Source organism: Phalacrocorax aristotelis, chromosome 5 (genome assembly GCF_949628215.1).
Source record: "Phalacrocorax aristotelis chromosome 5, bGulAri2.1, whole genome shotgun sequence".
Lineage (NCBI taxonomy): Eukaryota > Metazoa > Chordata > Aves > Suliformes > Phalacrocoracidae > Phalacrocorax > Phalacrocorax aristotelis.
In genome coordinates, this window is record NC_134280.1 from 27981679 (window position 1) to 28007797 (window position 26119).

Genomic DNA, 26119 nt, shown 5'->3' on the forward strand with positions numbered 1-26119 from the left:
TAACAAGATGGCTTGACAGGACTAATTTTTTTGAAGTATGACTAACAAATTGTATTCTGAAAAAAGAGAAGCTTTTACTACAGAAGAACCCCACTTTTTGGTTACGAGTATTAAAAGAAATAACAAGCCAGATATTTTCCTTAGAAAAAAGTTCTACTTAATATAGGATCTGAGTGTGCAATCTGTATTCATATGGAGTCAAAGGGAACTTTGCTGGGATGGTACAAAGGTGCAGCTGAGAGTCCAGTGCTGCGCGTGGCAGGATTTCATTGCAAAAAGCTACTGGCTGCTGTTTACATTTCAAACATTCTCTGAATAAGTGTTGTCACAACAGACAAGCAATTATAGACAATAATGTCAGTAATTTGTGGATTATGAACTCCTTAAGGATGTATTGGCACGGCAGACAGTAGCTGCTTTTAGCTTGCAACTGTTCACCACTAGCTGTGCCAGCGAAACTGTTACTTCCCAGAGCTATTGTGCTCCCTCCAAGGCAGCAAAACAATAGCAGGGGCTAAACTTCTCCCGGTCCTCCCTCCTGCCCCAAGGCCTCTCCAACAGCTCTCACCCAGACAGCTTAACCTCGAAGCGTCCTTTTTAATAGATACATTATTTATGCATACACACAAAACAGAAATATTGGCCATTTAAGATTCTAGTACTGTAAATACACCCACGAGGAACTTCAGCCCAAGGCCCCAGCATGCTGTGGCAGGGGGTGTGGGACACATGCTGACCCTCTGACTCACTCCTCGGGACACCCATGGCTCAGGACACGTTCCGTATTAGGTTATGTAAAAACATGTGGCATGTGAAACATGCCATGCTGAGAAAACATTGAACATTTTGATGATCAACACAAAAGATTCAAGTGAAGTTTTGCTGTTGTTTTCAAAAACGCCAACATTTAAAAAGACAATCCTGAAACACTTTTGTTCGTATAGCAACGAACAGTTTTGGGGACAAACTAGGTACAAATACACTTTCTTTGTGCTACTGTTCTCCTGTTTTAATCTCAATACAACACGTTCAGAAAATTAGAGTGTATTTAGGAAAATGGCTCCTGTGATGAGGAGAAATTAATCTTAGCAAGGCTCTGTATATGAAAAGTAGCAGATGGGTTGGAGGGGTTAGGAAAAGGAAAAAAAGTGTTGCTTCATTAAGTCAAATTTTTTCTGTAGGGGAAAAATGTCACAGAAAGTCCTTGATAGGTTTGGACTATAAAGCTGGAAAATGAAAGGATATTTACTGAGCACCATTGACCTGGTACTTCCATAGGCAGAGTTGCCTTTAAGCAAAAGGTATCTCAGGTACCTGCCTGTCAATGCCAACTAAACCGCCAGAGGACTCTGGTCCTTTATGCTGTTTCTGCTTAGTAATTCAGCATCTTTTCCTGAAGATGCTGTAAACGACCTTTTTAAAAAGCTTATTTCTCCCAGGTGCCAAGGCAGGAGGTGAGCTTGCCAAGCGCGCAACGTTTGGTCGAGGCAGCAGCCTGACCCCGTGCAGGGAAGCAGTGGGGTCCAGCTCCCCAGGGCAGGCAGGGACTGGCGTGTTATGCCCACAGGGGCTGGCCCAGCCACTGCCAGGTCAGGTGAAGCCAGGGAAGGGTGCCTGGCACAGGGCTCTCGCTGCAGAGACCTTGGCCGGCATCTCAGCGAGCCAGCAGGAGAGAGTGGCTGAGAAACAGCTCTCTGCCCCTGACAGTGAAAGTGACCTTTTGTGTGACCTCCATTGCAGACACAGGGACTCATCTTCTCCTGGGTTTTCAGTTGATTCTGGTTGCCCGATTACACAATGAAGCAGATGATAAAGGCTTCAAGTGCATCTAAGAAGTTAACAGGCCTTGTTCGGTGCTGCCTGTGTCCCTGCAGACGCCTGCCTGGGTCTGAGCAGAGGCTTATCTGATTTCACACCCCTGAAAACTAGACAGAAAGTTGTGTGTGCCCAGTCAAGCTACTTGTCTCTTGTGCCTTGCCTCTTCCCAGCATTCCAGTTCCCCGTAGAAAAAGTGTCACAAAAACTCCTCTGCCTGCTGTTTTGGTTTGTCACCTCCTTCGCATGCCCACGGCCGGCCGGGCCCAGGCCGAGGAGCGTCGCTGCGCCCAGCCAGGCCCAGCCTTCACCTCAGCGCGGGTGGCGCAGGGTGCCCTCCCCGGGGACCGCAGCCCGGCCCGCTGCCCCCGCACCGGCCATCCCGGAACCCCTCACCCCTTCCCTAGGCGGCTCGGCCGGGCCGGGCGGTGCGGGCGGCCTGGCAGGAGGCGAGCTGCCGCCGGCCCCGCTGCCATCACGTGGCCGCCGAGTTTTCTCCCCGCAGCGGTATGAGGAAGTCAGAGCCGCCGCCGCCGCCGTCCGCAGCCCGGGCGGGCGCAGCCGCCGCCGCCGCCTCCTCCTCCTCCTCCCCGCGGCGCGATATGTGAGTGACTGAGCGAGTGAGTATCCGCCGGCAGCGGGGCCGGGCCGGGCCGGGCCGACCCCGGCCCAGCCCCTCTGCTGCGTCCCGGGCAGCAGCGGGACCCCAGCGGGCCTCCGGCGGTGGGGCTGGGCTGGGCTGGGCTGGGCTGGGCTGGGCTGGGCTGGCACCTGCGGGGCCGGGAGCGGCCGTCCGGGGAAGCTGGGGGTCGGCGGTGAGTGGGTCTGGGGGCGGGCCGGGGGGTGATGGCGTGGGGGGGTGGTGGTGAGCGCGGGGCGGGGCGGTGGCCCCGCGCCCCCCGGCGGCCCGTCCGCAGTCGCGGCCCCGGGACGGACAGAGGGACGGCACGGCTCCCCTCCCCTTCCCTTCCCCCGGCAGGCTGGCTCTCTCCGGCACTCGCCCCCCGGCGTGAAGCCCTCGCCGGTGCCGCCGCCCCGATGGAGGAGCCCCCGGCGGCGGAGGAGTGGCAAGGGGCGACCCAGAAGAGGAAGGCCTGGGCCAAGAGCCGGGACTCCTGGCAGGCGTCGGAAGCGGAGGATTTCTCGGCGGCGGCGGTGCTGGCCCGCGGCGAGGAGGAGGAGGAGGAAGAAGAAGAGGAGGAAGAGGAGGAGGAGGAGGATCTTGCCGGTGGAGAGCTGCCGCTGGCCCCAGAAGCAGGTCGGTGCCTGGCTGGGGGACGGCAGGGCCGGGGCCGCAGCCCGCGGCCGCCAGGACCCCCCTGGGACCCCCGGGATCCGGCAGCGGGGGCGGCCGCGGCGGGCCGCCCCGGACGGGCGGGCTGTTACTGACTGTCGGCTTTTCTTTCCCGCTCTGCCCGTAAGGCCACAGCGTTCCCAACGAGAAGATCGCGATATGGCTGAAGGACTGCAGGTGGGTGCTGCCGCCGGGCCTCCCCCAGCCCCAGCCCCTGCCGCCCGGCTCCGGCTGCCGCCCGCCCGGCGGGTCGCCGCGGATGCGGGGCCGGAGCCCGCGGCCCCACGGCCCCCCACGCCGGGTGGCAGCCGGGCAGCTCCCACGTAGCGGAGGGGAGGAAGCCTCGGCGGCGTGCTCTGCCGTGGGGTAGCAGCGTGGGCATCTCCGCGCTCTGGAGCGGTGTCTGTCATCGGCGCTGCCGCGAGCCTTCCTGGGGTATGAGCACCCTTCGGCCCTACGTGGGTTATACCTTCAGCCGGGGCTCCAAGGGGAGCAATAGCGTACGTACACATGGCTAGAGAAGAGCACCTTTTCTCTCCTTGGTGTCTCATGTAATGAGGCTGAAGCCTTTCAGCCGCTGGGGAGGAACTCAGTTTAGGGTAAGGAAGGCAGCGTTGTTTTGTAAGCTGCTCCATTTGTTACAGAGGGGCTCCAGTTTAAAGCCTCCTGTTGCTTTGCCTGGATTTTGCTGCCGATTTAAAGAAACTGAGCTTACATGGCAATGGCCTCTGTGCTTAGGGGTCTTAAAGAGTGATGGCACAGTTTAGACTAACTCAATTTATGCAAGTCTATCATCATGTCTGCCATATGGACTGACATCCTTGACGTGCAACGTGGCGTATATATATTCCACGTTTCTGTTACTATTACAAAATACTTCCATGGTGCTTGGAACGGGCTGACAACATGACTTTTTCTTCATCCTCAGTCACATAAGAGTGTAAATACTACATCCTAGTAGCTGCTTTTGCCTGGTCTTTTTCTCCATTCAATCCTAGCAGCCCTTGGAGCCAGAGTTGATGGGAAGGAGCTAACAATTAGCTTTCCAGTAGTTAATAACGATATTTCAAGACCTCCCCTATTTGATAGTTCTGGTTTCCTTCTCCTTTTGAAAGCAGCTATGTTAAGATGAAAACTTAACTCTGAGATTAGCTGTGCCTTTGTGATCCAGTAAGTGGCTGAGGCTGAGCTTACACCTATAACTGAAGCATGGGTTGTTTTTTAGCTACAGGGTCCTCAGTGTAGTTTTCTTTTAATATCTACAGGCTGTGCCTTGGAGGGGATGTTGACAGCTAGAGGCTTGAAATCATACTGTATCCCTAAAATACACTGTTCAGACCTTACAGGCTGTTCTTTCAGAATGCCAGAATGGGAGAAGAGTTTTATGACTTTACCTGAAATCTGGTGTCCTAGCTGGTCTAGCAAAGTATATCCTTAAAAACAAGTGTTATGATTTCAGTGCTTTATTGGAAGTATTTTTTTTGAGTGGGGAGGGCAAAAAATGGAGGAGTGGAGAGGGAAGAGGCCCCTGGGGGAGAAATTCTTTCTAATGCTGTAGTACCACTTCTCTCCAAATCTCTCTGTATAGGATTTCTGTCTAGAACCTTCCCTGGCCCTGTGATCCTGAATGTTTCCATACAGAATTTAAAAAATAGCAAAGACTACAAACTGACAACATGAGCATCTAATAGATGGTCACAAATCTTGAGTAATAATGCAAAACTTGCAGTTTTATTCCTGTGCTCCAGTAACTTTCTGTTGTTAAAACTAGCACCAAATACTTCTGTGGAATGTGTTTGCGTCTCTGGCAGTTGATTCCCAAAATATGGGAATCTTATTTTACAGTCTATTTCCATATTTTGCCCATAAGGAAATAAAGCACCAGTTTACCCTTTTGCTAATATGGAGATGCAAATTTACTTAATGCATGTCTGTGAAACCCATTGTGGCCCTTCCAAAGAACTCTTTTAAAGTATAGCTATTTACTTTTGTAAATCTTTTCAGAATAATCTTATGTTCTCCTCAGAAAGATAGAATTTGCTGGGTTTTTTTTTTTTTTTACGATATCTTAAACCAAGCTATTCAGACTGGAGTAAGCCTCTCACTCTGTAAGGTGCAGAGTGCATGCATATATGGTTCATATCCAGGAGGTGTGATCGCAGCTGCCTGGAGTAGTGTGCGGTCCGTTGTGTTCTAAAACTGCAGGATGGTTTAATTTTTTTGTATCTAATATACATGCGAGCAGTGGCTAGTATGTGCAGTAAAAAGATTAATCAACTTGTACTGTTATAAAGTGACTATATGTGTAGAAACCCTGAACTGATTGCCTCTTGATAAGAATGTACCTAGGAAGAGAGAGCAGCGTAACAGACAACAGAATAGCCCTGCAGATACTACGGTGTGTTGTTTAGAAAATAATATTTAAAAACAATAGCTGTTTTGAAATTTACAATTGTTGTTGTCCCTGAAAATTCTTACTTGTTTAATAACACTGTTTTTGCTGTGGAGCTTTGATTGCTACTAAGTGTGGGCAACACACACAGACTGGGCTTCTGTTTCTGGTCCATTGCACAACCTCATTCTTACAAGTTAGCTGTGTTGCAAAAATATAACCATTACTACAAGTGAACATTCAGTTACTAAAATAAAGTATTTTCTCTGTTACATATTTTCTAGAAGCAGTCCTTCCTATTTTGTCTGAGTTTCTGTAAGCTTTTGTGAAATGTACATCAGAAGAAAATTTTTAAACCTCATTTTCTGGTTTGAGTTGGCAGCAGCACAAAAAAACTTAGTATTAACCTACTGCATAAATAGATCTGCTTATAAAATTTATTCATTTGTTTCCAAAAGCATTGACAGTGTTATAATACAGGCAAAAAGAATTACTAGCTGTCCCTTGATATTCATGTTAGCGGTTTGGGGCTCTTATTAGTTGGCATCTCTGTTTCACATCTGCTTTAGAGGAGAGAGGAGGGTTTCTAATAGCCCATGCTATTTAACTTGGTAGACACACGGGGTTTTTTTTGTTTGTTTGTTAGTCTGTTTTTAAAAAAAACCAACTAATAGCAAAATCAAAAAAACCCCAGCAAGTAGGTATCACACTGTGATAAAAATTATGGAGGCTTAAGAAATGTCAGATGTTACCCGAAGTTTCTGGTTCATTCATGTTTTGGGAACTGCATGCCTTTGAGAAAGACATCCTTTGCTCTCTCCCTGGTACTTTGAAAAAGCATTTTGAAGCAATAAGAAAGCTTACAAAGGTTTTTGTGTTTAACTCTTATAAAGCTAGGACAGGAAATGCAAGTGTTTGTATTACGCTGATAGAAAAGAAGAAATTTTTGTCAACTCTGTGGTGACATGTATTATTTTGACTGATTATATTCTGCCAGTGATCCAGGGGATGCGGGAGGTATTTAGGAGCCATCCCTGTAGATGTGCAGGAAATGAGTTCTTGAAATGCCTCAGAAAGAAGAGATTTTTTGCTTCAATTTTAAAATAAACATGGCTCCTGCCCAATTAAGGCTTTAAAAACTGAGGTTTAAACAATTTTACAGAACAGTGCAAAACTCTTGTCCCGTTCCTGAAGACCACCCTACCACAACTGATAGCTGAGCAAACCAACCTCTGCAATGAGAGGAAACCTTGAAGCTGCATATGGTCCCCTTACCTGCTCAGTACCCATGTCCCATGGCAATGTGGGTGTCAAGAGTTCATTCAGTTCTTTGGTAGGCCGATATTGAGATAACTTATTGCCATATATGTTAAAATGCAGTACTAAATGAGTGAATGCAAATGGAAAACCATAGCATCCCTTGATCTGGGCACATGCCTGCTTACTTGCATTTTGCTCTGGCTGCCCTCCAGTTGCTGTTAGCCTCCCTGCACTGCTCCTCCTCAACCCCTGTGTGAAGGCTGCTGGGATATGCTGGGGACCTGCTGTGATGCACCTCTGACAGTGAGACCTTGTCCTGTGTGCCCAGCAAGTGGAAAGGTCCCTCAGCCCTAACCTTCCCAAGTGCGCGGAGCTGCTCTGAGCTGGCCAAGCTAGTTCATGGGCCTTGCTGGTGAAAAACAGCCTGGCACGGGAAGGCGGAGCTGTCCGTGCTGTAGTCCAAGAGGATTTTTGTGTGGATATTTGTCCCTTGTTTAAACTTGTGTTGTGTCTAGTTCTTAAATGCATTTTTTTCAAAGGCAGGGGGTATAAAGCAGCTGTGCCTGTGTGCAGCAGTGCAAGCAGGGCAGCAGATGGGTGGTTGACAGGGCTGCTTTGGTAGCGGCTAACATGCTGTAGAGGTGATGGACTTTACTTCTGAAAGAAAATGCGAGCTTCGGTGGTTGCTTTTACCATTTTCTGCCAGCCAGTGCATGCAGCACTGACCTTGGCTGTCAAAGTCACTGCCAGCAAGTTTCTGCTTTGAAAAGGTAGAGATGTGAAAGTAGCTACTGGGGAAGGAGAGGGAGAAGGATGGGAGCGCACCCATCAAAGCCAGAGAGTAAACAACCAGCATAGTTATTACCTCAGAACATAAGGCTTGTTGTAGCGTGACAGGTTTAGACAATATGCCCTAAGTTTTTTCAAACCCTGGCAGGATGGACACACAGAAACCTGGGACATCTGAGCCTCAGCAGAGTCTATCCTGTCACCCAAAACACACTCGTGCACCTGGATGCTCTGGCTGTTTGCCTTGGCATCTCACGACGGCGGGGCTTTGCTTTGCAAAAGACACGTCAGAGTGAGCTTGCTCCCTATCAGCAGGCCACACGTGGAAAGAGTGAACTCTTTTCAGAGGGGGAAAAACAAATAAGGTTGTGAAGTGTAAGGCCTGTTAGAAAGCAGATGCAAACTTTCCTTGCTTAATTTGGCCATGGCACCAAAACAAATAATGTATCAGAGCACCGTTTACTTTCAGGTCTTTGGGCAGGTTTATGTGTTTGTCTAATTAAAAATCCAAATGAAACATACATAATATAGGCACATAAAGAATCTGCTTTCCCTTCTTTATGAGTATTGCTGAATTTGTTTTGCACTTTGAGCATTAATGATGCGCTATTTAATAGTGACAAGGCCTTTGGTTAAACATGTTGCAGAGTCAAGATGTGGAAACATCCAGCTAGTGTCGACAACTATAGCATGAACCCAGAGAGGGACTGGACCTGTGATTTGTGCAGTTTCTGCTGTCTCTTTTGGGCACCATGTGGTTCAGCAAATCCCCTGTCCTTCAGGGAGTGGCAACAGGGATCATCCAAATAAAAGCCAATGTGAAGAGTCTATAAAGTATCAGAATCACAGAATGTGCCATCAGAACTGGCAAGTGACAGCTGACATAGTTGTCAAGATTTTTTTATCTTGTTCCTGGTGACCAGACACAGCTTTTCACCCTGCTCTCCAAGAAGTTTTAAATGTGTAGAAAAATGGCAGTAGTTTTTGTCATATAAATAAGATTTAATTAGTCCATTCAAAAACCCACCATCATTTTTTCTGGGTGTTATGCTGAGAAGCCCGTGGTTTTCCTCGAGAGAGGGCTGCTGACCCGAAGCTTTGCCACTGACTGGTGTCTGGGCATTGCAGTTGTTATTAACCTGTTTTGTTGTTTTCCCCTACAAGGCATATTTGTTCAGAGGGCTGGGGATTGTTTAGGAAGTTATTGCCAGTCCTCAGATGTTTGTGCTTTCTGGGGGCGGAGGGAGGGACGACTGCTGCTATCACAAGCTTCTTACACACTGTAAGGAAGGACATGAAGCAGCAAGTTTCTAAAGTAGTATTAATCTCTTCTGTGGTTTCAGAACGCCTCTGGGAGCCTCCCTGGATGAGCAAAGCCACCCTCTGTTGAAGGGTAAGGAAAGGCTTTACCTACTGGAATCTCTTTTGCTGGGAACTGTGCTTTTGTGGACATTCATCTGAGACCTCAGCTCTTTAGTAGCGGCACAACCCACAGCCTAGTTGGCATTGATGAATTATTCTTACTGTGAAGCAGTTGTGCCTGAGAAACTGGAGAAGGGGGAAAAGATCCTGAATAAGGCTTTCTGGAGAGTTTAGCAAGGCCTAAAAAAAAACCAAAATGTGCAGAACAGGGAGGTTGTAATTGCCTCTCCAAGCTGGCAAGCATTAGGCAGTCTCTGCCTCTAACAACTCTGGTTGCCACACCTGAAAATTTTACTATCTGAGCAGGTCCGAATACTAAAGTTCAAAGTACAGCGAGAATGCGCAGGTAGTGACAGGGTGCAGAGGAATTACTCACTGTGCCTGGAGTTTTCGCTTCAACTCAATCTGGTACAGGGAGAGAGGGCAATGCCTAAGCTGGACTCAGACTCTGGATCCCCCTGGTAAGATGTCTGGAGAATAGATAATGTAGCAGCAGAAAGCACAGATGTGTTGGGTGGTACCTCCAGGTTCCCACTTGCAATTAATTTGCTTACAGGTTGACTCGGGGATGTTTCTGAGCACAAAACTAAAGCAAGGTTGCAGCCATTCTCTTTCAAAATAATTTTTCTGTGTTCGCAAATGTAAATTCTCACTTCTTAGTGCATTTTTAGTGTATGAATAATGCAGGGATTGTAAATATAGTCTGGTTATATCCTGTTGTATCAACTGAAGTGTCTTGCTAATATCTTTAGTTAAGCTGTTGGGAAGAAAACACCACAGTATTCTAGTTGTTGAACTGCTAACTGTACATTTTCAGGCATGCTGGTGAGAAATGGAGGAAGTTTTGAAGATGACTTATCCCTGGGAGCTGAAGGTGGGTGTGGCAGGCTTATGACTCTTTTTTTCTAGCAAAACAAAAAAAAGTTGTGTTTAATCATCTGATTTTTATTTTGAAAGACAGCATTTCCCTTCTGGTCAAGGCAGTTGATAAAGCTAGCTAGGAAACTAGTATGAAGCACACAGAAAAATGAAAGATTTGCTTTTTGAGTTTATTAGGCTGTCGCTGGTGTTCAATATTCTGGTCTAACCTGAAGGTCACAGGCAGCCCTGAATTTGCTTCTGACTTCTCATATCAATGCCCACAGTGGCAGCACAGCCTGGAGCACTCACTAAGGCTGTGAGAAAGTTGTTTCTCCTACTTGCTGTTCTTGTCCATGGGTTACTCTTGGCAGCCATGCATGCCCCACTTCCACTGAATCCCTTGGGAGTGGCATGTGCGGGCTTTTGAAAGGAGGAATAAAATTCTGTCAGGCAAGAGGCAAACCCATTGCAGACTAAGTGCTTTTAAAAATGAAAAGCACCATAGCTGAGTAAGTATTTTACATCAGCCATGATGTATACACTTTGCTGTCGCTAGCTGCTTGCCTTTTCTTTCTCTTCCCTTTTTTAAGGGGAAGGAGATGTGGCTGTTCATGGTGGACTGCTTTGTTAGAAAAAGACTTAGCCCCTCTGTTGAACATAAGTTAGAGGTGTCCATAAACAAACAAACGAACGAAAGCACTGTGGATCCTGTTCTAACAGCAGCATCCTGAAATAAACTAGCAAAAACCAGTCTCATAAACTGGGTCCTGGGGTTATTTGCAGGATAGGGGATATAAGACAATATTTGTTTTTGGTGTTAAGAAAAAAAAAGGCAAAACCACTCCCACCTTTAGCTTTTAATGTTTTTTGAACTACAGTTTTTGCAAAGTGTCAGAACTGTTATAGTAGAAAGCCCTTTTTTCCACAGCAGTCTCGCCAGTGGTGTCAAAGTAGTGGGGCAGGCCCTGGAGAAAGGAAATATCTTTAATTTTTAAAGATTCAAGATTTCTAAGGAAAACAGCTGACCTGATAATGACCTTGATCTGATAATGATGGAGAAGCAGTAAATGAGTCCCTTATTGCAATAGATTAAATAGGATTAAATTTTCTTTTGGACAGCCTTTTCTGCTTGTTAGATTGCCTGCAGTACAAAGATTTCATAGAAAGAGTTTATTTGTATTATTGGCCGTATGCTCAGAGCTCAGATTGTCATTACAAGAGTCAGTACATTTTAAAAATCATGCCACTTTTTTCCTCTTATCATTCCCAATGATTTCTGTTTTTTATGAGCCTTTAGCATGATTTAGGCAGAAGGTCGTTTCCCTCCTTTTCAGATGACAGAGGTCCCAATACTAGAATCGCTGGTTGATTTTCTTGGGTAGAGACGCGGGTGTTTCTGCAGGGCTTTGCTTCCTAGCCCAGAACAGCACTGCGTGCCCTGCCAGACAGACAGCCCCTTTGAGGCTGGTATGAATGGCCTGCCCTTGTGCATCCATGGCTGCCTGAATCTAGATACATGCCAGAGCCCTGTGTGAATGGTACGGAGGGCATCAGGCAGGGTCCTGTAATCCTAGCCCTGCTACCGAGCTGTTAAAACCCAGGGTTTAGCTGTTCACATTAGTCACCAGGTAATCCTTATAGATAGGCTTACCTTCGTAATATAGGCAAGAATATTAAAAAAGGACACGTGGCATCTGTGTTTTATATACATTTTAAGTTTCTCTGTGATGCCTCTGAAAAGAAGAGAGAGGTTGTGAGTTTTCCACGTTTGCTCTCTGTTGCTGACTGTACCCTGCCAGCGCAGCGAGTCGAGATGCAGGGTTTTCTTGGAAGTGTGTTTGACATTACTTTGCTCTTTTCGTAGCTGATTTCGAGGGCTGCTATAGCATATGCATGCTCCTTGTCTGTCTCCTGGGGCAAGTTTGTTAATGTTGAGCTGCCGCTTTGGGGAACCCATAATTTAAGGCTGGCGCTGAACTCTCTGGCTTGACAGGTTGTTGATTTTCTGAAAGAATAATGCTGTCTGGGATGTTCCAGTGTGGAGCTGGGCTGATCTGGCTGCAGAAAGTGCTGACTTCCCTGTCAGAGGCTGGTTACCAGGTGCTTGGTACCTGGCAGCCGGCCTCCCTCCAGAGCCCTCTCACCTCCGAGTGCGGCCACTGGTCCCATCGGCGCCCCAGGCTTCACGTCGCTGTTGTCCCTGGATTGCACAGCTCAGGCAGCTGGGGCCCTGCCCCGCTTCGAGAGCAGACTGTGCTGCTGTAGTGACTAACAAATACAGTCTCAGCACCTGGCCATGGGGCCAGCTGCCTTTCTTATGTTCTTTACTTTCTCTACGGGACCAATTCTTGCGTGCCCGCTTCTCCTCCTCCCCTTCCTGCCTGGGAACAGCCCTGCAGCTGGTAATCACGTCTTCAGTTGCAAAGCAATAAATGGTTTATATAACAATTACTAGCTTACCACACATAAAATTTCAAGTTAATATGATTAATGACAGTATGTAAATGTGTGTCTATGTAAGATTTTATTTTAAAAGAGCCTGAATAAACCAGATCATCTTTATATCAGCTGTATACTAGAAACACTTGACAATCACATTTATATGAGAGGAGAAAAACTTGGCTTATGTGAGAGTATTGGTAAACATGCTTGCTGCCTGCTTCTTCAAACCGATTGTGGGAATTGTAATTCTGAAGAGGTCTGTGTGTAACTTCTTCGTGTTTCTCTACAGCTAATCAACTACGGAGTGATACCCAAATGGAAACATGGTAAACATCTTTTTTGTTGTTGTTGTTTACTTCAGAGAAATATTTATACTGGAGGGCAGGAGGGAGAGGGAGCAGTGGAAGTTATGGAGGCTACCTCAGAGCTAAAGATCTTCTGGTCATATCAGCTTACGTGACAGGGAAAGAGAAGATCCAGATAGCACAGAAACAGTCATTATGAAATGCAGAAAAAAAAGGGCAGGTTTTTATTCTTCCAGCAGACCTGACATAGATTTTGGGGTAGCAGGAGGAAAACAGAGAAATTCCAAATCTTCTAAGTAACTTAGTATGATATACCTTCTTTGCCTTGCTGATCCCTTGCCATTTCAGAAATTTCAAGGGAAACTGAATTTTACCTTTCAGAGCAGATACCTTTTGGGAGTGAGGAAAAAAGACTTAGAGAGATTTTGCTTTATAGGGAGAGCTCCTAAATACAATGTGCTGTGACTAAAATCCCTGCTGAGCCTTCAGTAAATACCGGCACAGCCTGTGTGGGCAGCATCCTTGCTACTCCTCCTGAGCCGGGCCCCATAAATGCTTTTTTAAGTGAATCTTCTGTCATCTTTAGTTTCTTGGTGGTTGTTCTGGTGCGTGTGTGTGTTAGGATTTGTACAGCAAAATTCGCCCTGGGAAGGTTTGTCCACCAGAGAGATTGTCAGTAACGGTACATCTGAGGCCAGGGTACCACCGAATGCTGAGGCAGCTTCTCCAGATGCAGGGAGCAAATAGTTTGGGATTGGGAAAGAAACTGGCCGGCAGTCTTGGTTGGAGCTCGTCTTGCTCAGTTTCCTCCAGCCTGGAGCCTCTTCAGTTCCCCAGCTGCTGCCAGGGCGTCTCACAGCCTTGTGTGGGTGGCAGCCGAGGGGGAGCTGGTTGCCTGAGGCAAGGAGAGGTGGTCGTGCTGGTGGAGGCAGCGGTTGGGGAAGGGCAGGAAAAGGCAGTACAGGACAGCTCACCAAGGCCGGGCTTCCTTGCTGGAGGCGGGTGGGATCGGGGAGGGTGGGGCAGCAAGGGGAGATCAGGGATTTGTTTATTCAGCTTGCATTTGCCTTCTAATTCTTACCGTCTACGTACATTTTTACCGAGGCGTCCCAGGGTTCGCTTTGTTATTGTATTTCAATAAATGACATGGCTAATATAAACCAGATAACACTGAAGGGGGAAAGAGAAATTCAGCAGCGCTGGAGGCTTAGTTCTCCTCCGAGACGGAGAATCGAGTCCCCGAACAAAAGGGGTTTATTGCAGGGGTCTTCTCCGTTTGTGTTGACAGCAATGGTGTGCTGGCAAAGGAGAAGAGGCTGCAGTTCCACCAGAAGGGGAGAAGTATGAACTCTACCGGGTCTGGAAAAAGCAGTGCGACTGTTTCAAGGTAAAAGAGTACTATGCTTTGAAGGTTATGGCACAGTTCAGTGGAATTTGGCTGCATTTTACTGGCAAAACTTACTACTTCTGTTCCTCAGTTAAATGGACTTGGCTTGATTTGTGTGCATTGTTGCATTTAGTAACCAAGAAGGGAATTTTCATTTTGTTGCTTGAAAAACTGCTATTTGTTTTTAGTTGTGGTTTGCAGTAAATACTAACAAATGGGCCCAAACGTTAGAAACATCTGAAATTTCAATGACATTTTAAAATCAGACCCCTGCAGAATAAGGGCTGACTTTATAAATTACAGGATTGGATCTGGGCCAATGTCTGGTGATGTGAACTGAAACTTCAGATGCAGAGATCTCCACAATTATTTCCTAAAGTAGGCTGAGCTGTAGGAGTCGAAAGTTCAATAGACTAAGCTGGCTACTGGGCTGAATTAGTGGTTGGACTGGGTCTTAAAAAGAGACAAGTAGATAGTAAAAATCTTTTCATTTGTCTAGTGTTTCTGAATTACTGGAGCTTTATGAGGAAGACCCTGAAGAAGTGCTCTATAACCTCGGGTTTGGAAGAGATGAACCAGATATTGCTTCAAAAATTCCAGCAAGATTTTTTAATTCATCATCATTTGCCAGAGGGATAGATATCAAAGTGTTTTTGAATGCCCAAATACAGCGCATGGAAGTGGAAAATCCAAATTTTGCTTTAACAAGTAAGTATGTTTTTGAAGTAAAGTTTATTTTTGAGTTTTTCAACTATGTAAACAACCTCAAAAGAAGGTGTATATCTAGTTCTGGAAAAAAATGTTTACAGTCTAAAGTCCAAATTCCATCCAGAATCCATAATAAAACTCTTGCTTGGTGTTAAATACGGCAAGAGGTGACCATCAGTGTTGTACACCTTGGGGTGAGGGCAAAGGATTTATAGTGGGAGAGGGAAATGAAAGATATATTGCCTTCTAGTTGGTATCTTTCCTGCTTCTTGCTCCTAAGCTTGTCTTCTGCTGTAGCTTTAGAGCACTGAAATAAATAGCAATATCCATCTTTTTCTTGTGTTCTTCAGTATCCGGGTGGGATTTTTGAAATCTGTCAGCAGCAACCTACTTCTGTAGTTGTTGAAATCTGGGCCAGTATTTTTATTGACTTGGACAGGAGCTTTGTTAGGTCAGTAATGAGTGTTGCTGAAGTGAGGGCATGGCTGAAATGTCCTCTTGTAGTTGCAGATGGTGAGAGCACTGTGAAGTAACCCTTTTCTTCCTAGCACTTTGTAAATGAACTTCCACTTGTGTACCTGTGTCCCTTTTTTACTTTGTGAAAGCTTTCCTTGCTGTTCTCCTTGTGCATTTAACAAACACTCTTGCCAAGGTTTTTTCCATTTTTTCATGCTGTGTGGTATCACTCATGTTAAGGACCAGGCAGTGTTCAGTCAACCTTTGGGACCCCTGATATAAGTAGGAGATTTGGGGGTGGGGGTGGGCAGAGGTTATGATGAAAATTCCCTTCTCAGATATGAAGAAAGAGCTGTCTCTGAGAATTCAAACTGTCACGTAGAGATGGATCAAGAGGTCTGGGATGTGATGACAGCAAACATCCTCATAAACTCTGCCTTATGTTTTGTTCTCATGCAGGTCGTTTTCGTCAGATTGAAGTGCTTACTACTGTGGCCAATGCTTTTTCTTCTTTGTATTCTCAAGTCTCTGGGACTCCTTTGCAGAAAATTGGTAGTATAAATTCAGTGTCTTCCAGCAAAGAGGCGTCCAGCCCTCCCCCTTTAAATCGCAGCAATACAGCCAGTCGGTTAATGAAGACCTTGTCCAAGCTCAATCTATGCGGCACTCAGCAAGCCGATGGTAGCAGCTGCTCAACTCCTTCACCTGTTGAAAAAGGGAAGAGTCCAGCTGAACTAGGGAGCGAGGAAAATGATGTTAAAAATGAATCTAAATTACCAAAATACTCTAAAAAGAAAGACTCTCCCTCTTCTTTGGCTACTGTAAAAGAGGAGATAGCCAGTAGTCAGACAAATACTGCGGACATGTGTAAACCTGCAAACCTTCCTGCTGGGACTGATGATAAGCAAGAGGGTACTGTGCCTCCAGCAGATGTGCCAAGCAGCCGGTTAGCAAGTGCCCAGGGTAGACTGTGTGAAGAATCTGGTCTTTTGGACTTGCCAAGCCTCAGCAGCAGTTCCAATACATCAAACAGCAGTGCCTCGACGCAAAGGCTGCCCGCAGCATCACCAGGTAGAGACCCCTGCGCTCCCCTTGCAAACCCGTCCATAATGAATCTAATGCTGCAGCAGAAGGACTCCTTTGAGATGGAAGAGGTAGGTGGAGATAGATGACTTTGGTTTTGCATACAGTTTACATAACTTGCTGGCTGCCAGCAGAGGAATGTTCTCTCCTGTGCAGCTGACAGTGTTTTCTCCAGGAATACTTTAAATTCTCTGAGTGATAGGACAGTTGTTGCTCTCTCTTAGTAGGCTGCTCTAATTGACCCTTTTAATGAAATAACTGGCTGCTGCTGCTGCTGCTGTTGTTGTTCCTCAGAGTCAGCAGGAAAGTTCTGATTCTTTTTTTCATCGAGCTCAGGTAACTGCAGTCACTGGCAAAACTACTAGGAACTTTTCCTGTGGAAATAGATCTAGGTTTGCCTTTTTATTTATAAAAACCTTTGGTTTTAAATTTTTACTTTGCTTAAATTGCTAACTGTAAATCTTTATTTTTGTTGCCTAAATGTAAATTCAGTTTATGATATTGATTGAAGATAAATTTGTGGATGGAGCAAGAGTGTTTGGCATGAAAGGGAAAGGGGCTGTCAAGTAGGGTGAGGTGCTTGTCTTGTGCAACTTTTGGTATTGATGGCTATCTGCTATATGTTGATTTTTTTGTTCTCTGATAATCAGCACACTGAAAGTTGCTGTTTGTGCCTTTGGCAGTGGCTTACACACTCTGTGCTAGCTGCCTTTTAATATCTTCATAAATGCATGTATCCATTTTTGATTGATAATTGTCATAAAGGGATTTTAATTCCCAGGCTCCTGTAAGTAATGAGTTTATTAGGCTAGTAAATGCGCAGCCTACAAATTCAAGAATGCAATTTTTCGTGTAGATTCAAACTTTGAATTTTAAGATCTGCCTTAACTTAAATCAGCAGATGTTTTTGTGGACACATTTCGAAGTGCCGGTGTTAACAGTTCAGCAGTTAACTTTTTTATTGATGTGAAATAGATATGTAAAATGAAGGATTGTGATTTAATGAGTGAAGAAAAGTCACTAGAAAACCCCTTGAGTTTTACAGCAAATGAGGAAATGATGATTTAGTATATACTAGTGTAGTGTATTGGCACTACAGGCTTTTGAGGCTCCTCTAGATCAACTGAGGTTGTAGCTGAAGATGCACTTTTAAGTAGAAAGAGGTAATCCAGCCTCTCATAGTTCCTGCCACTTGTTTGTGCCTGTGTGTCATCACCCACATGTTGTGTGGCCATCTTCTGACCCAGAACAAAGGATGGGTCCAGTTGAGAGAGGAAAAAGAAATCCAGTGTATTTGGATTTTTTTTTTTCTGGCTTAGTTTTCAGCCAGATAATTTTCTTGATCCAGTTTGTTGTGTAGCTGTACAGATGTTTGCGTTGGTACAATGGGATGGGTCTCAGTGGCAATGCATTTTGCTATGTTCCTGATAGCTGGACTGGTTTCACATATCCCAGAGGATAAATCCATTTTCTGATACTCTTGGGCAAAGTTGAAACAACTAATTTAAAAAAAAAAAAAGAGGAATGGAATTTCCCTTCAGAGTAAGTTGGACTGTAAAGGGTTATGACATGAAGAAGACTTGTTGAATTCTGCACAAGCCAAATGCAATGTCTTTGCAAAGTTTTGGTTGACACACTTTGCAATGATGCCAGTGCATAAACACAGCTGTTTTGGCAAGACGACATGTGATGTGGGATGGGATTGTGGTGAATTTTTGTTTACGCAATATAATATATACATATCAACTGCCTTCAGGTTCCTGGGAGGGGGGGATTTGCTTTTGTTGAAGAAACTTTAGAACAATGCCTGGCAGTGTGATTTTATTTTTTGCGTCTCTAAGCAGGGTATAATGAACAATAAACTGTATTAGAAACAGTGACAATAACTCCTCCCCTGTTTTCCCAGCTTGGCTTGGAGTGCATTCATACACACCAGAAAGATGACAGATATATCAAGGAAGCTCTTTCCATGCTTATGAATGCCTTGGAGGCTTGAGTGCCCTTCGGAAGTCTGTGCCTGTGAAGATAGCTAGTGCGGGAGTGAGTCAGGGCAGGATTTCCCCCCAGCACCCACTCCTGCAGTGGCCAGTTACAGTCCAGAAGGTTGTTTACCAGCATCAATATTGGCTGAGGGGACGGGGGAGGAGAGGGGAGTGCTTCTGCACGCTCGTTGAGCTGCGCCCTGCTGTGGACACGTCCAGAATGCTGTCTTCCAGACGGGGGCAGGAGATGGAGGGTATTTAGATGAGAAGAGGCTAGGCTGTTGGGACACTGCAAATTTAGCCATTGGAAACTGGGAGGTTTGAGAGAATCAAGACACCTTTCCAGGAAGACCAGTTTGATCAAAGGGCCTGTAAGATTACGCTTGTAGTTAATAAAATGCACCCTTGTGGCTGCTATGCACATGATATTGATGCAAATATAGATTTTTCTTTAGCTAAATACTAATTTAAGCTTAAAACTGTCAGTACCCTGGTTTTGCATTTTTAAGTTGATCAAAAATGGAGGTGAAAATTTCATTGCTTGGTAATTTTGAAATTAGGCAAGCAACCCATCAGAGGGAAGAGTTGGAGGGGTAGTTGGATTGGGGTTTTGGTGCGTGTAGGCTTGCATGTGAACCATTAGGATTTTTTCTGCAGCACACAAAAGAGAAAACATATTCTAGCTTTTGAACTAGACAAAGGCCACCCTGTTGAGATTTTAGGCATACTCTTTTCATTGTTTGAATGGTTGTCTGAGAACTGCTTTCTTAATAAGGCTATGTTTCACAAAGTGATTAAGTAATAGGATTAATCTGCATGTAGTTTTAAGTTTCCTAGTTGAAATCTGCATGGCTCTGAATATATTATCTTCCTTTTTTGTACTGGAAGACACAAGGAGTATTTCTATGAGTAGTGGCATGGTGAAGTCCGGAGTAGGTTCTGGCAGGGTCTGGGTCCTTCTGAAGGATTGGTGGCTTGTGGGAAATGCTTGGTAGGGCAGGAGACAACAACCCTTATGTGCTGACCTCTTGATATATTTTTCTAAATGTATTTTGCTTCTTTTTTATATTCAAATGAGGGGGCAAGAGTGCTGAACAGAAAGGACAGTTGTAGTGTAAATGTGGTCAAAGGTATTTTCACACAATTATTTCAGTTTTTTTGTCAAAGGGGAGCTGAGAACTCACAGCAGTGTCACAGGATGCGATTTCATGGTCCTTTTGCACGATGAATGTGACCGGAGGGGAGCCCTGTGCTGTGAGTGAGAGGTGCTGTCCTCACAAGGGTGAGAGGATCACTCTTGTTGTCCAGGGGCATTGCTGAGTACCTGATGAAATAATACTTTGATGATGATGAAATAATACTTTGGTTCAAGGAGATACTATTTACTCCCTCAATCATTATAGGCTGTTGGACTGGAGGGAAAAAAAACAAACCACCACCACACCACACATGTGCAGTGTATATAGCTTGGGCATTGTTAAGCACGGGAACATGTTCCAGTTGTCCTGACAAAATATTCATCTCCTCTTCCTGATAGATCCAGAGTACAGAGGGGGATCTACCACACATTCCAGCTTCTCACCAGTTGGCAGTGACCAAGTCAAGAAAAGGTGAGTAGACTTCAATTCCTGGGAGACAGCAGTCTGCTGAGTGTCCTTCCCTCTCTGAAATGCTCATTCAGATATTTAAAACTTCTAAAGTTTCTTTTCTCTTTAGAAATAAAAAAGATCTGTGTTTCTTTTCTAGCTAAATCACAGAACATTACTGCAAAGTGGCAACCAAATTACAGGCAAGGCAACAGCCCTATAACCTCACTGGCTGTTTTCACTTTTGTACAAATGATGATAGCTTAGGGGAACTGAAATGTTAATTCAGATTGTATAGGATTTTTTTTCCCTGGCGGATCCTGTAATTTAAGATACCCATTTAAACTAAAATTATATTGTTTTAAACCTAAATTGCATGATACATCCAGCTTTTTCCTATGTGCTACTTCTCTGTCTGCAAGCTGGCTGCACGAAGACTAGTGCCTCTGCACCCATGTGGAAACTGTAGTCCTTTACATGGCAAACTGTGCACTGGCTCTTGTGCCTCACTTAGTTTGCACTTTCATCCTAAATCCTTATTTATGTATTTTATGGCTCAGGAGAGGGATGAAGCTGATCCTTAAGTTCATTTTGTGATTGTTAATTTGCATAACATTGGCAAATGAAGTCCATTCTCTAGCTGTTACATGTAATTAAAGAAGAAATAGAGCTTGTTGCATTTAGTGAGATGCTTAGCTGCGATGCAATTTCTTGGTGAAACATGACTAGCATCTCTAGGTACCAAAAGGCAGAAAAACCTGTCTTAAGAAACAGAGATCATCTTATTTGCCTTTTCACAAATGGAGAGACAGTCTTTGTGAACTGTCAGCTGAATTGCATTAACATGGTTGAGAACACTCTGGACTAAGCATCGAAGGTTAGTGCCTGGTTATTAGTGATAGCTTGTGCTACTAGTTCAGCAGTGTTTTGCACAATACAGCATAGCACTCGCTAGTCTTCCTCTGTTACAAACATTGGCCACCAAGCAGGATCACCAGAAACTGTATCTCTAACTGTTCCCAGCATTTCTCCCTTGACTGTATTTGAAAGCTCATAATTACATGCTTTACGTGGTTACATGTAGAGATGCACTCTTTCCAGGTCAGGTCTCTTGTTTGCCTAGTCTCAGCAGTTTCAGAAAGAGGTTTTCAGAGAAAGGCAACTTAAGGAGCTAGGAGTTGCAGTCAGAGAGGAGAAGAATACATTTTTTTCACCTTCATAAATGCTACTTTTGTGGTTTCTGTTTCCAGTAGCTATCTTATGTTCTTATGTTCTTCTTTCTCCATGCAAGGAAAAAAAAAAATCAGGTGGTCCTGTGTGTACCTGCTGAAAGGTACCAGCAGCTCTAGCAATGGGCCTTCAGATGACAGAAGCATGGCATGCTGGCTCATGTTTCCCAGCTAGTATATCCCACCTATTTCTGAATACACTTGGCATAGATCAGCGATGACACTTTGTTACCATGCAAGTATTACCTGGAGTTTTCTATGACTTCCCTAAAAAGGATGTCACTGCTGACGGTAACTCTGCACGTTTGCTAAAAGTTAGTCTGAGACCAACATTTTATTTCACCTGGAGGATGGGGAAGGCTTATGACTTTGTTCTATATGGGTTTCAGTAAAATTGTCAAGAGGGAGACCATTTGGTGTAGAACTTATGTAAAACTTCAAAAAACAGCCGTTGTTTTTGCAAGTTGCCCAACAGGAGACAGCGTAGATGTCTGTTTTCTCAGAGAGCAGGTGCTCACCAAGTTTGAAGGCATCCAAAGTTAATGGTCATTTATTAAAAATGCTGGCCATTGTGTCTGAATGTGAAATGCCACATTCACTAGCAATCTCTTGAGGTGGAATCAGCATGAAATTCAAGCACCAGTCTTCTGTTGCAATGTAATTCCAGTTGGTGATCTTCATACAGACCCACCTCTTTCAGTGGTATTGGCTCTACTGTACATGAGCACCCATAAACAAAAAATTTGTTCCAGATGACTGCTTCCCCTGAAGGAATACATTTGTACTTACTTTTTTCATGTAGGCGTACTTCTGTGTCAATTAGCAGGGTTAGTGCTCTTTGGTACAGACTGTTATAAACCTTGCAGTGTCATTTTATATCTACACAGGGGGCTGTGGATGCTTTCTCTGGAATTTGCAACAATTTGTAAGGCATTTTAAGAGGGCCTATAATAAGATGTGAAGTACCTGAATTTAAAAAAAAAAAGAGATTCTATTTCCTACTGAAATAGTCTGGAGACTTAAGATAATGCTTGAACAACACTGAGTCTACTGCTGCTTAGACTCCCCGTTAAAGTAGGTTTCTTATTTCAGACTAGCTTTGTTTAGAAGTGGTAAGCTTAGATTTTCAAAGTGGCGTGCAAATGATTGCTTTGCTATAGTACTGTCTTTGTTAAACACTTTATAGGAGATACAATGAATTCTGTATCATATCGACTAGCTTGATGTACTTTTTAGGTTACGTCTTCCAAATGGTACTGAACTGAACTAGTTTATCCATTATGCTCCCAAACCGCATTCTGTTCTTTGTTGCTGCAAACCTCAAATGCAGATTTTTTCTGTGCATGGGGTTTTTTTAGGAACACAGTAGAGAAGAATGAAAAGATTCAGTTGCTTTACACTGTAAACATACAGTGCTGCTAAATGTCCTCTATAAAAAAAAAACCTTACTGTGAAGTTATCTGGAAGGAAGGTTGTTAGCTGGAAAACAAAATTCTTCCTGACGTATTTATACAGAAGCACCTTCCATTCCAAAAATGCCCAACGAACAAGACAAATATAGGAACAATGCGTAGAGAACAAAGTATTCTCGAGGCATTGTAATTTGTGAGTGTCTGGTTGCTGACATCTGTGGAATTTTGAATAGCCACAAACCTGTTTCTTTTAAGGCATCTGACATTGATAGTCAAAACCAGTGACTAATTTTGAAAATTTAGTTCTTGAAAGTGGAGAAAGCACATCATCAGCACTTCCTGTACTTAATGTATTATTGTATTTATAGCTCTCTGTGGGTGCAGCTCCACAGGAGACTGGAGATGGGGGAGTGAGAAGAAAACATTTGGAACAGATTTAGTGTTTGTGGGAGTCTGTGCTTCTCTGTCCAGAAGCTAGGAAATCCCCAGGGACTCTGAAGAGTTTCTGCAGCAGGGCTCCCTACTATGCTGATCTTGGCAGTGCTGGAGTGCAGGGTGTGATCAATATGGGAAAAAGGGGCAGCAGGTATTTTACCCCATAATGGAATACTTTATAGCTAAGTTGGCAATGTCAATTTATGAATAAACTTGTGAAATACAAAGTGCATTAGAGCTTTTCCAATTATGCAGGTACAAGAAACAGATTTTACTAAAGCTTCACAGGCAGTTTCCACATATTTTTCCTCCTCTTCTGTGTGAGCAGTCGAGTGATGGAGAAAGTGAAGACAAGTACTTGATAGGACTGTTTGGACTGGTGAGACTGACAGTCCATTGGTAGCTGAATATTATTTTACAACAGATGAATGATTCCATTATTCAATAGTGATTCTCTGATAAATCTGTACTCTCATGTTTTATAAACCACAGACTTGTTTCTTCATCATCTGTTCTTGTTTAGAATTTTGTCAGCTATCTGATATATTTCTGAATACTTACATTTCTCTGGCATGTATTCAGTGCCTAAAAATATTTGATTTTTTTTTTAATACAGCTTAAAACAATAATCCAAGGGGCATTTTCATTTGTGCTCTGTTTAACTGGGACATGAGTTTGATAGTTCCTTCTGGTTTTGTTCATCTTGGCTGGTTTCTTTTCCCACACTTTCCTTATTATGCTGCCTCTGGCCGTCTCCTGCTAGTTCAGAAGATTTCCTCTACATAGTGTTGATAGTAGCTTTGGGCTGCAGGGTCAGCACTGTGCAGTGACCTTTTTGTGGAAAGTACAGTTGCCTTAGTGGGGGTACACAGGGCAAGGGGTGATCCCAGGATAGTCCCTACAACCCAGCCTTTGGTGCTGAGTTTTCTGCATTCAAGGTGAAGAGAGGGGAACCATATCTCATCACATCCTCCTTCCCTTAAGACTCTCCATTGCAAGGAGGCATTTTAATCAAGACCTGAATTTAGCTCTTCAGCTTTTTAAAAAAATGTTTTCATGCTTTCCTCTTGTCTGCTTGAATCTGAGAGCCATCCAGATGCCACAGAGCAGGTTGTACATCTGGATCAGTAGTTGACAAGGAGGGTGGATGCCATTATGTACCAGTATATCCCAATGTACTAGTTGGTATTTCTAGTCTTTACGGAGCCAAACCTTGTCATTTCACTACTAAAGTAGTAGGGATTCCTGCTCCTTAAAAGTTTTTACTCTATTTCCATGATAGTGGCCTAGTGGAGAACTCTGAGAACTTGCAAGACACAAGGGTAAGGCGTGCTAGAAGACAACTACTCATACTTACAAAAAATGCCTTCTCTGATTTGCTTTAAAATGTTCCAGAAAATGGTAGCAGCTCTGCAACAGAGAGAGCAAGAGATGGCTGTATTAAGGGGGTGTCTCCTTAGGTGGAAACAAGGCAGTTTGAGTCTGTTCATACTGTGCTAGTCTCTTGCCAAAGATGATGAGGCAGGCATGAGTGCCTCTGCTCTAGACTGACCAGTTGACTGGCAGGGTCTGTCATGTAAGGCTATCAAAGCATGTGCGTAAATAACAAATGCTATAGAAAATTATCTAAACCACTGATTTTTACTTTAGTACTGTGTCTCTGAGGAGGCCAAGAATTGATGTGAGGAGACATGTATATACATATATATGTTTGGGGTTTTTTTTAAAGCTGAAAAGGAAATATTGGCTGAGAAGGAACTAGAAGGGCAGGTCAATATTTTTTCTTGAGCAGTAATAAACTTCATGCACATGAATCCAGATACCAGCACATGCACTGGTGAATTGCTTTATCTGAGCTACTTGGAATCTCTCCCCTGTGGCTAAGGCTTTTACCCGTAGTGCTTTTCCCTTTCATATTAAAATCGACCAAATAGGAAAAGAAACAGAGAGGAGACCAATGTAGGTGACTATTCACCTTGGAGGAGGTAGCAGCTTCCCACTAGCCTCAGCTGTAGTGGCAACCTGTTTGTGTCACACTCTTTCAGCCATATTAATTGAAATGGGCAGTTAATAAGAGCTAGTCCAGTTCTCATGGAAGTAATTTCTATTGTCTTTACTGGTAGCTGGGCGGGGATCTCTGTCTTGAGGTAGAAAAGTTGTTTATCATCGCAGGATATTGTGGCTACCATGATAACAGAACAGCAGCACAAATTGAAAGGCACTCCCTAAAAGCTGTGTGAAATTGCTGATACAGAAGTTTAATGGGCAGTTTGCCTATCCTGGTGTTCACAAGCTTCTGGGCCTGTGCAGGCTTTTATTTCTGTGTTAGTGAAATGTTCATCAAAATTAATACTGAAAAAAATTAGTTCTGATTATCCAGCAGTTTCAAAACAGTTTGCATAATGCATTCCAATGCATTGAGCTGTGAACTGGGATTAATTATATGATGACAGTTAAGTAGCTGAAGGAATGTGGAGTAAAACTCTGCGTTGAGCCTCTGGGAAGACAGCAGCAACCTTTCACCCCAGGGTGAGGAGGAGGAGGCAGGGGTCTGGGGGCCAGAGGCCGCTGTGGTCTCATCCCATCTCCAAGCTTTTACCCTTCTGCAGAGAACTAGAGGTGAGATACAGTTGTTGCCCAGGCTGCCATTTGGCTAAGCAAAATGTTTCTGGCGCTGTAACATAAACCCCATACCTGGTGAGTGCCTCCTGTGTCTGGTAGGGAACGATATACATGCAATACTGGACTGCAGCGCTTGCTGAGATCTCCTTGAAAAGCAGCTTTGTGACTATAGTGTTTGCACCAGAGGAAACCACTCCTGGATAGCACTGAGGATTTTAGAGTCTCTTTAGGCTATTTTAACACTTACCTAATCTAAGTAGAAAGGAAGAAGCAGGAGGATCTTATCTTTAGTGTATAAAATGAGTGCTGGGAATGTTCTTTGGCAGATTGCCTGTTGATGTGTCAGAGATGCTTTATATTTGTCCGCTAAACCAGTGGAGGACCGTCTCTAGCAGTTTTCTGAGTCCTGCGCATCACCCTCTGTGCTCATGTGATGCTATTCTACTGCGTTTATGGGTTGGTGTAGGCTGGCAAGAGACGAGTGATCTGCTTTATCTCCATGATCAGGAGGGGTGGCGAATCTGTACGTGTCAATACAAAAGCAACTGTTATACTGCCTGCATGTGAATTAACTAGTGATTCAGTTTTGTGGAAGGAAAACTCCAGCAGTGGCAAAGTCTTCAAGAGTGGGTTTTTTTT

General features: G+C 44.4%; 1 protein-coding gene across 9 annotated transcripts in view; it reads left to right on the forward strand.

The window, feature by feature from the left end:
* The first annotated feature begins 2328 nt into the window (after nucleotides 1-2328).
* Nucleotides 2329-26119, forward strand: part of ITPRID2 (ITPR interacting domain containing 2) — a 41538-nt gene continuing 17747 nt past the window's right edge. For 3 of the 9 annotated variants that reach the window (XR_012660668.1, XR_012660667.1, XM_075093649.1), the window contains exons 1-9: nucleotides 2672-3073; nucleotides 3238-3286; nucleotides 8894-8943; nucleotides 9790-9846; nucleotides 12565-12601; nucleotides 13869-13967; nucleotides 14467-14675; nucleotides 15591-16285; nucleotides 19734-19806. Coding sequence is in view for 7 of the 9 variants with exons in the window: in XM_075093649.1 (XP_074949750.1) it covers nucleotides 2854-3073; nucleotides 3238-3286; nucleotides 8894-8943; nucleotides 9790-9846; nucleotides 12565-12601; nucleotides 13869-13967; nucleotides 14467-14675; nucleotides 15591-16285; nucleotides 19734-19806 (1489 nt within the window). In the remaining 2 variants the exon portion in view is untranslated. Of the gene's footprint in view, nucleotides 2436-2458; nucleotides 2631-2671; nucleotides 3074-3237; nucleotides 3287-8893; nucleotides 8944-9307; nucleotides 9434-9789; nucleotides 9847-12564; nucleotides 12602-13868; nucleotides 13968-14466; nucleotides 14676-15590; nucleotides 16286-19733; nucleotides 19807-26119 lie in introns of those variants that run through there. The other 6 variants (XM_075093651.1, XM_075093650.1, XM_075093654.1 and 3 more) reach the window with 5 other exon arrangements.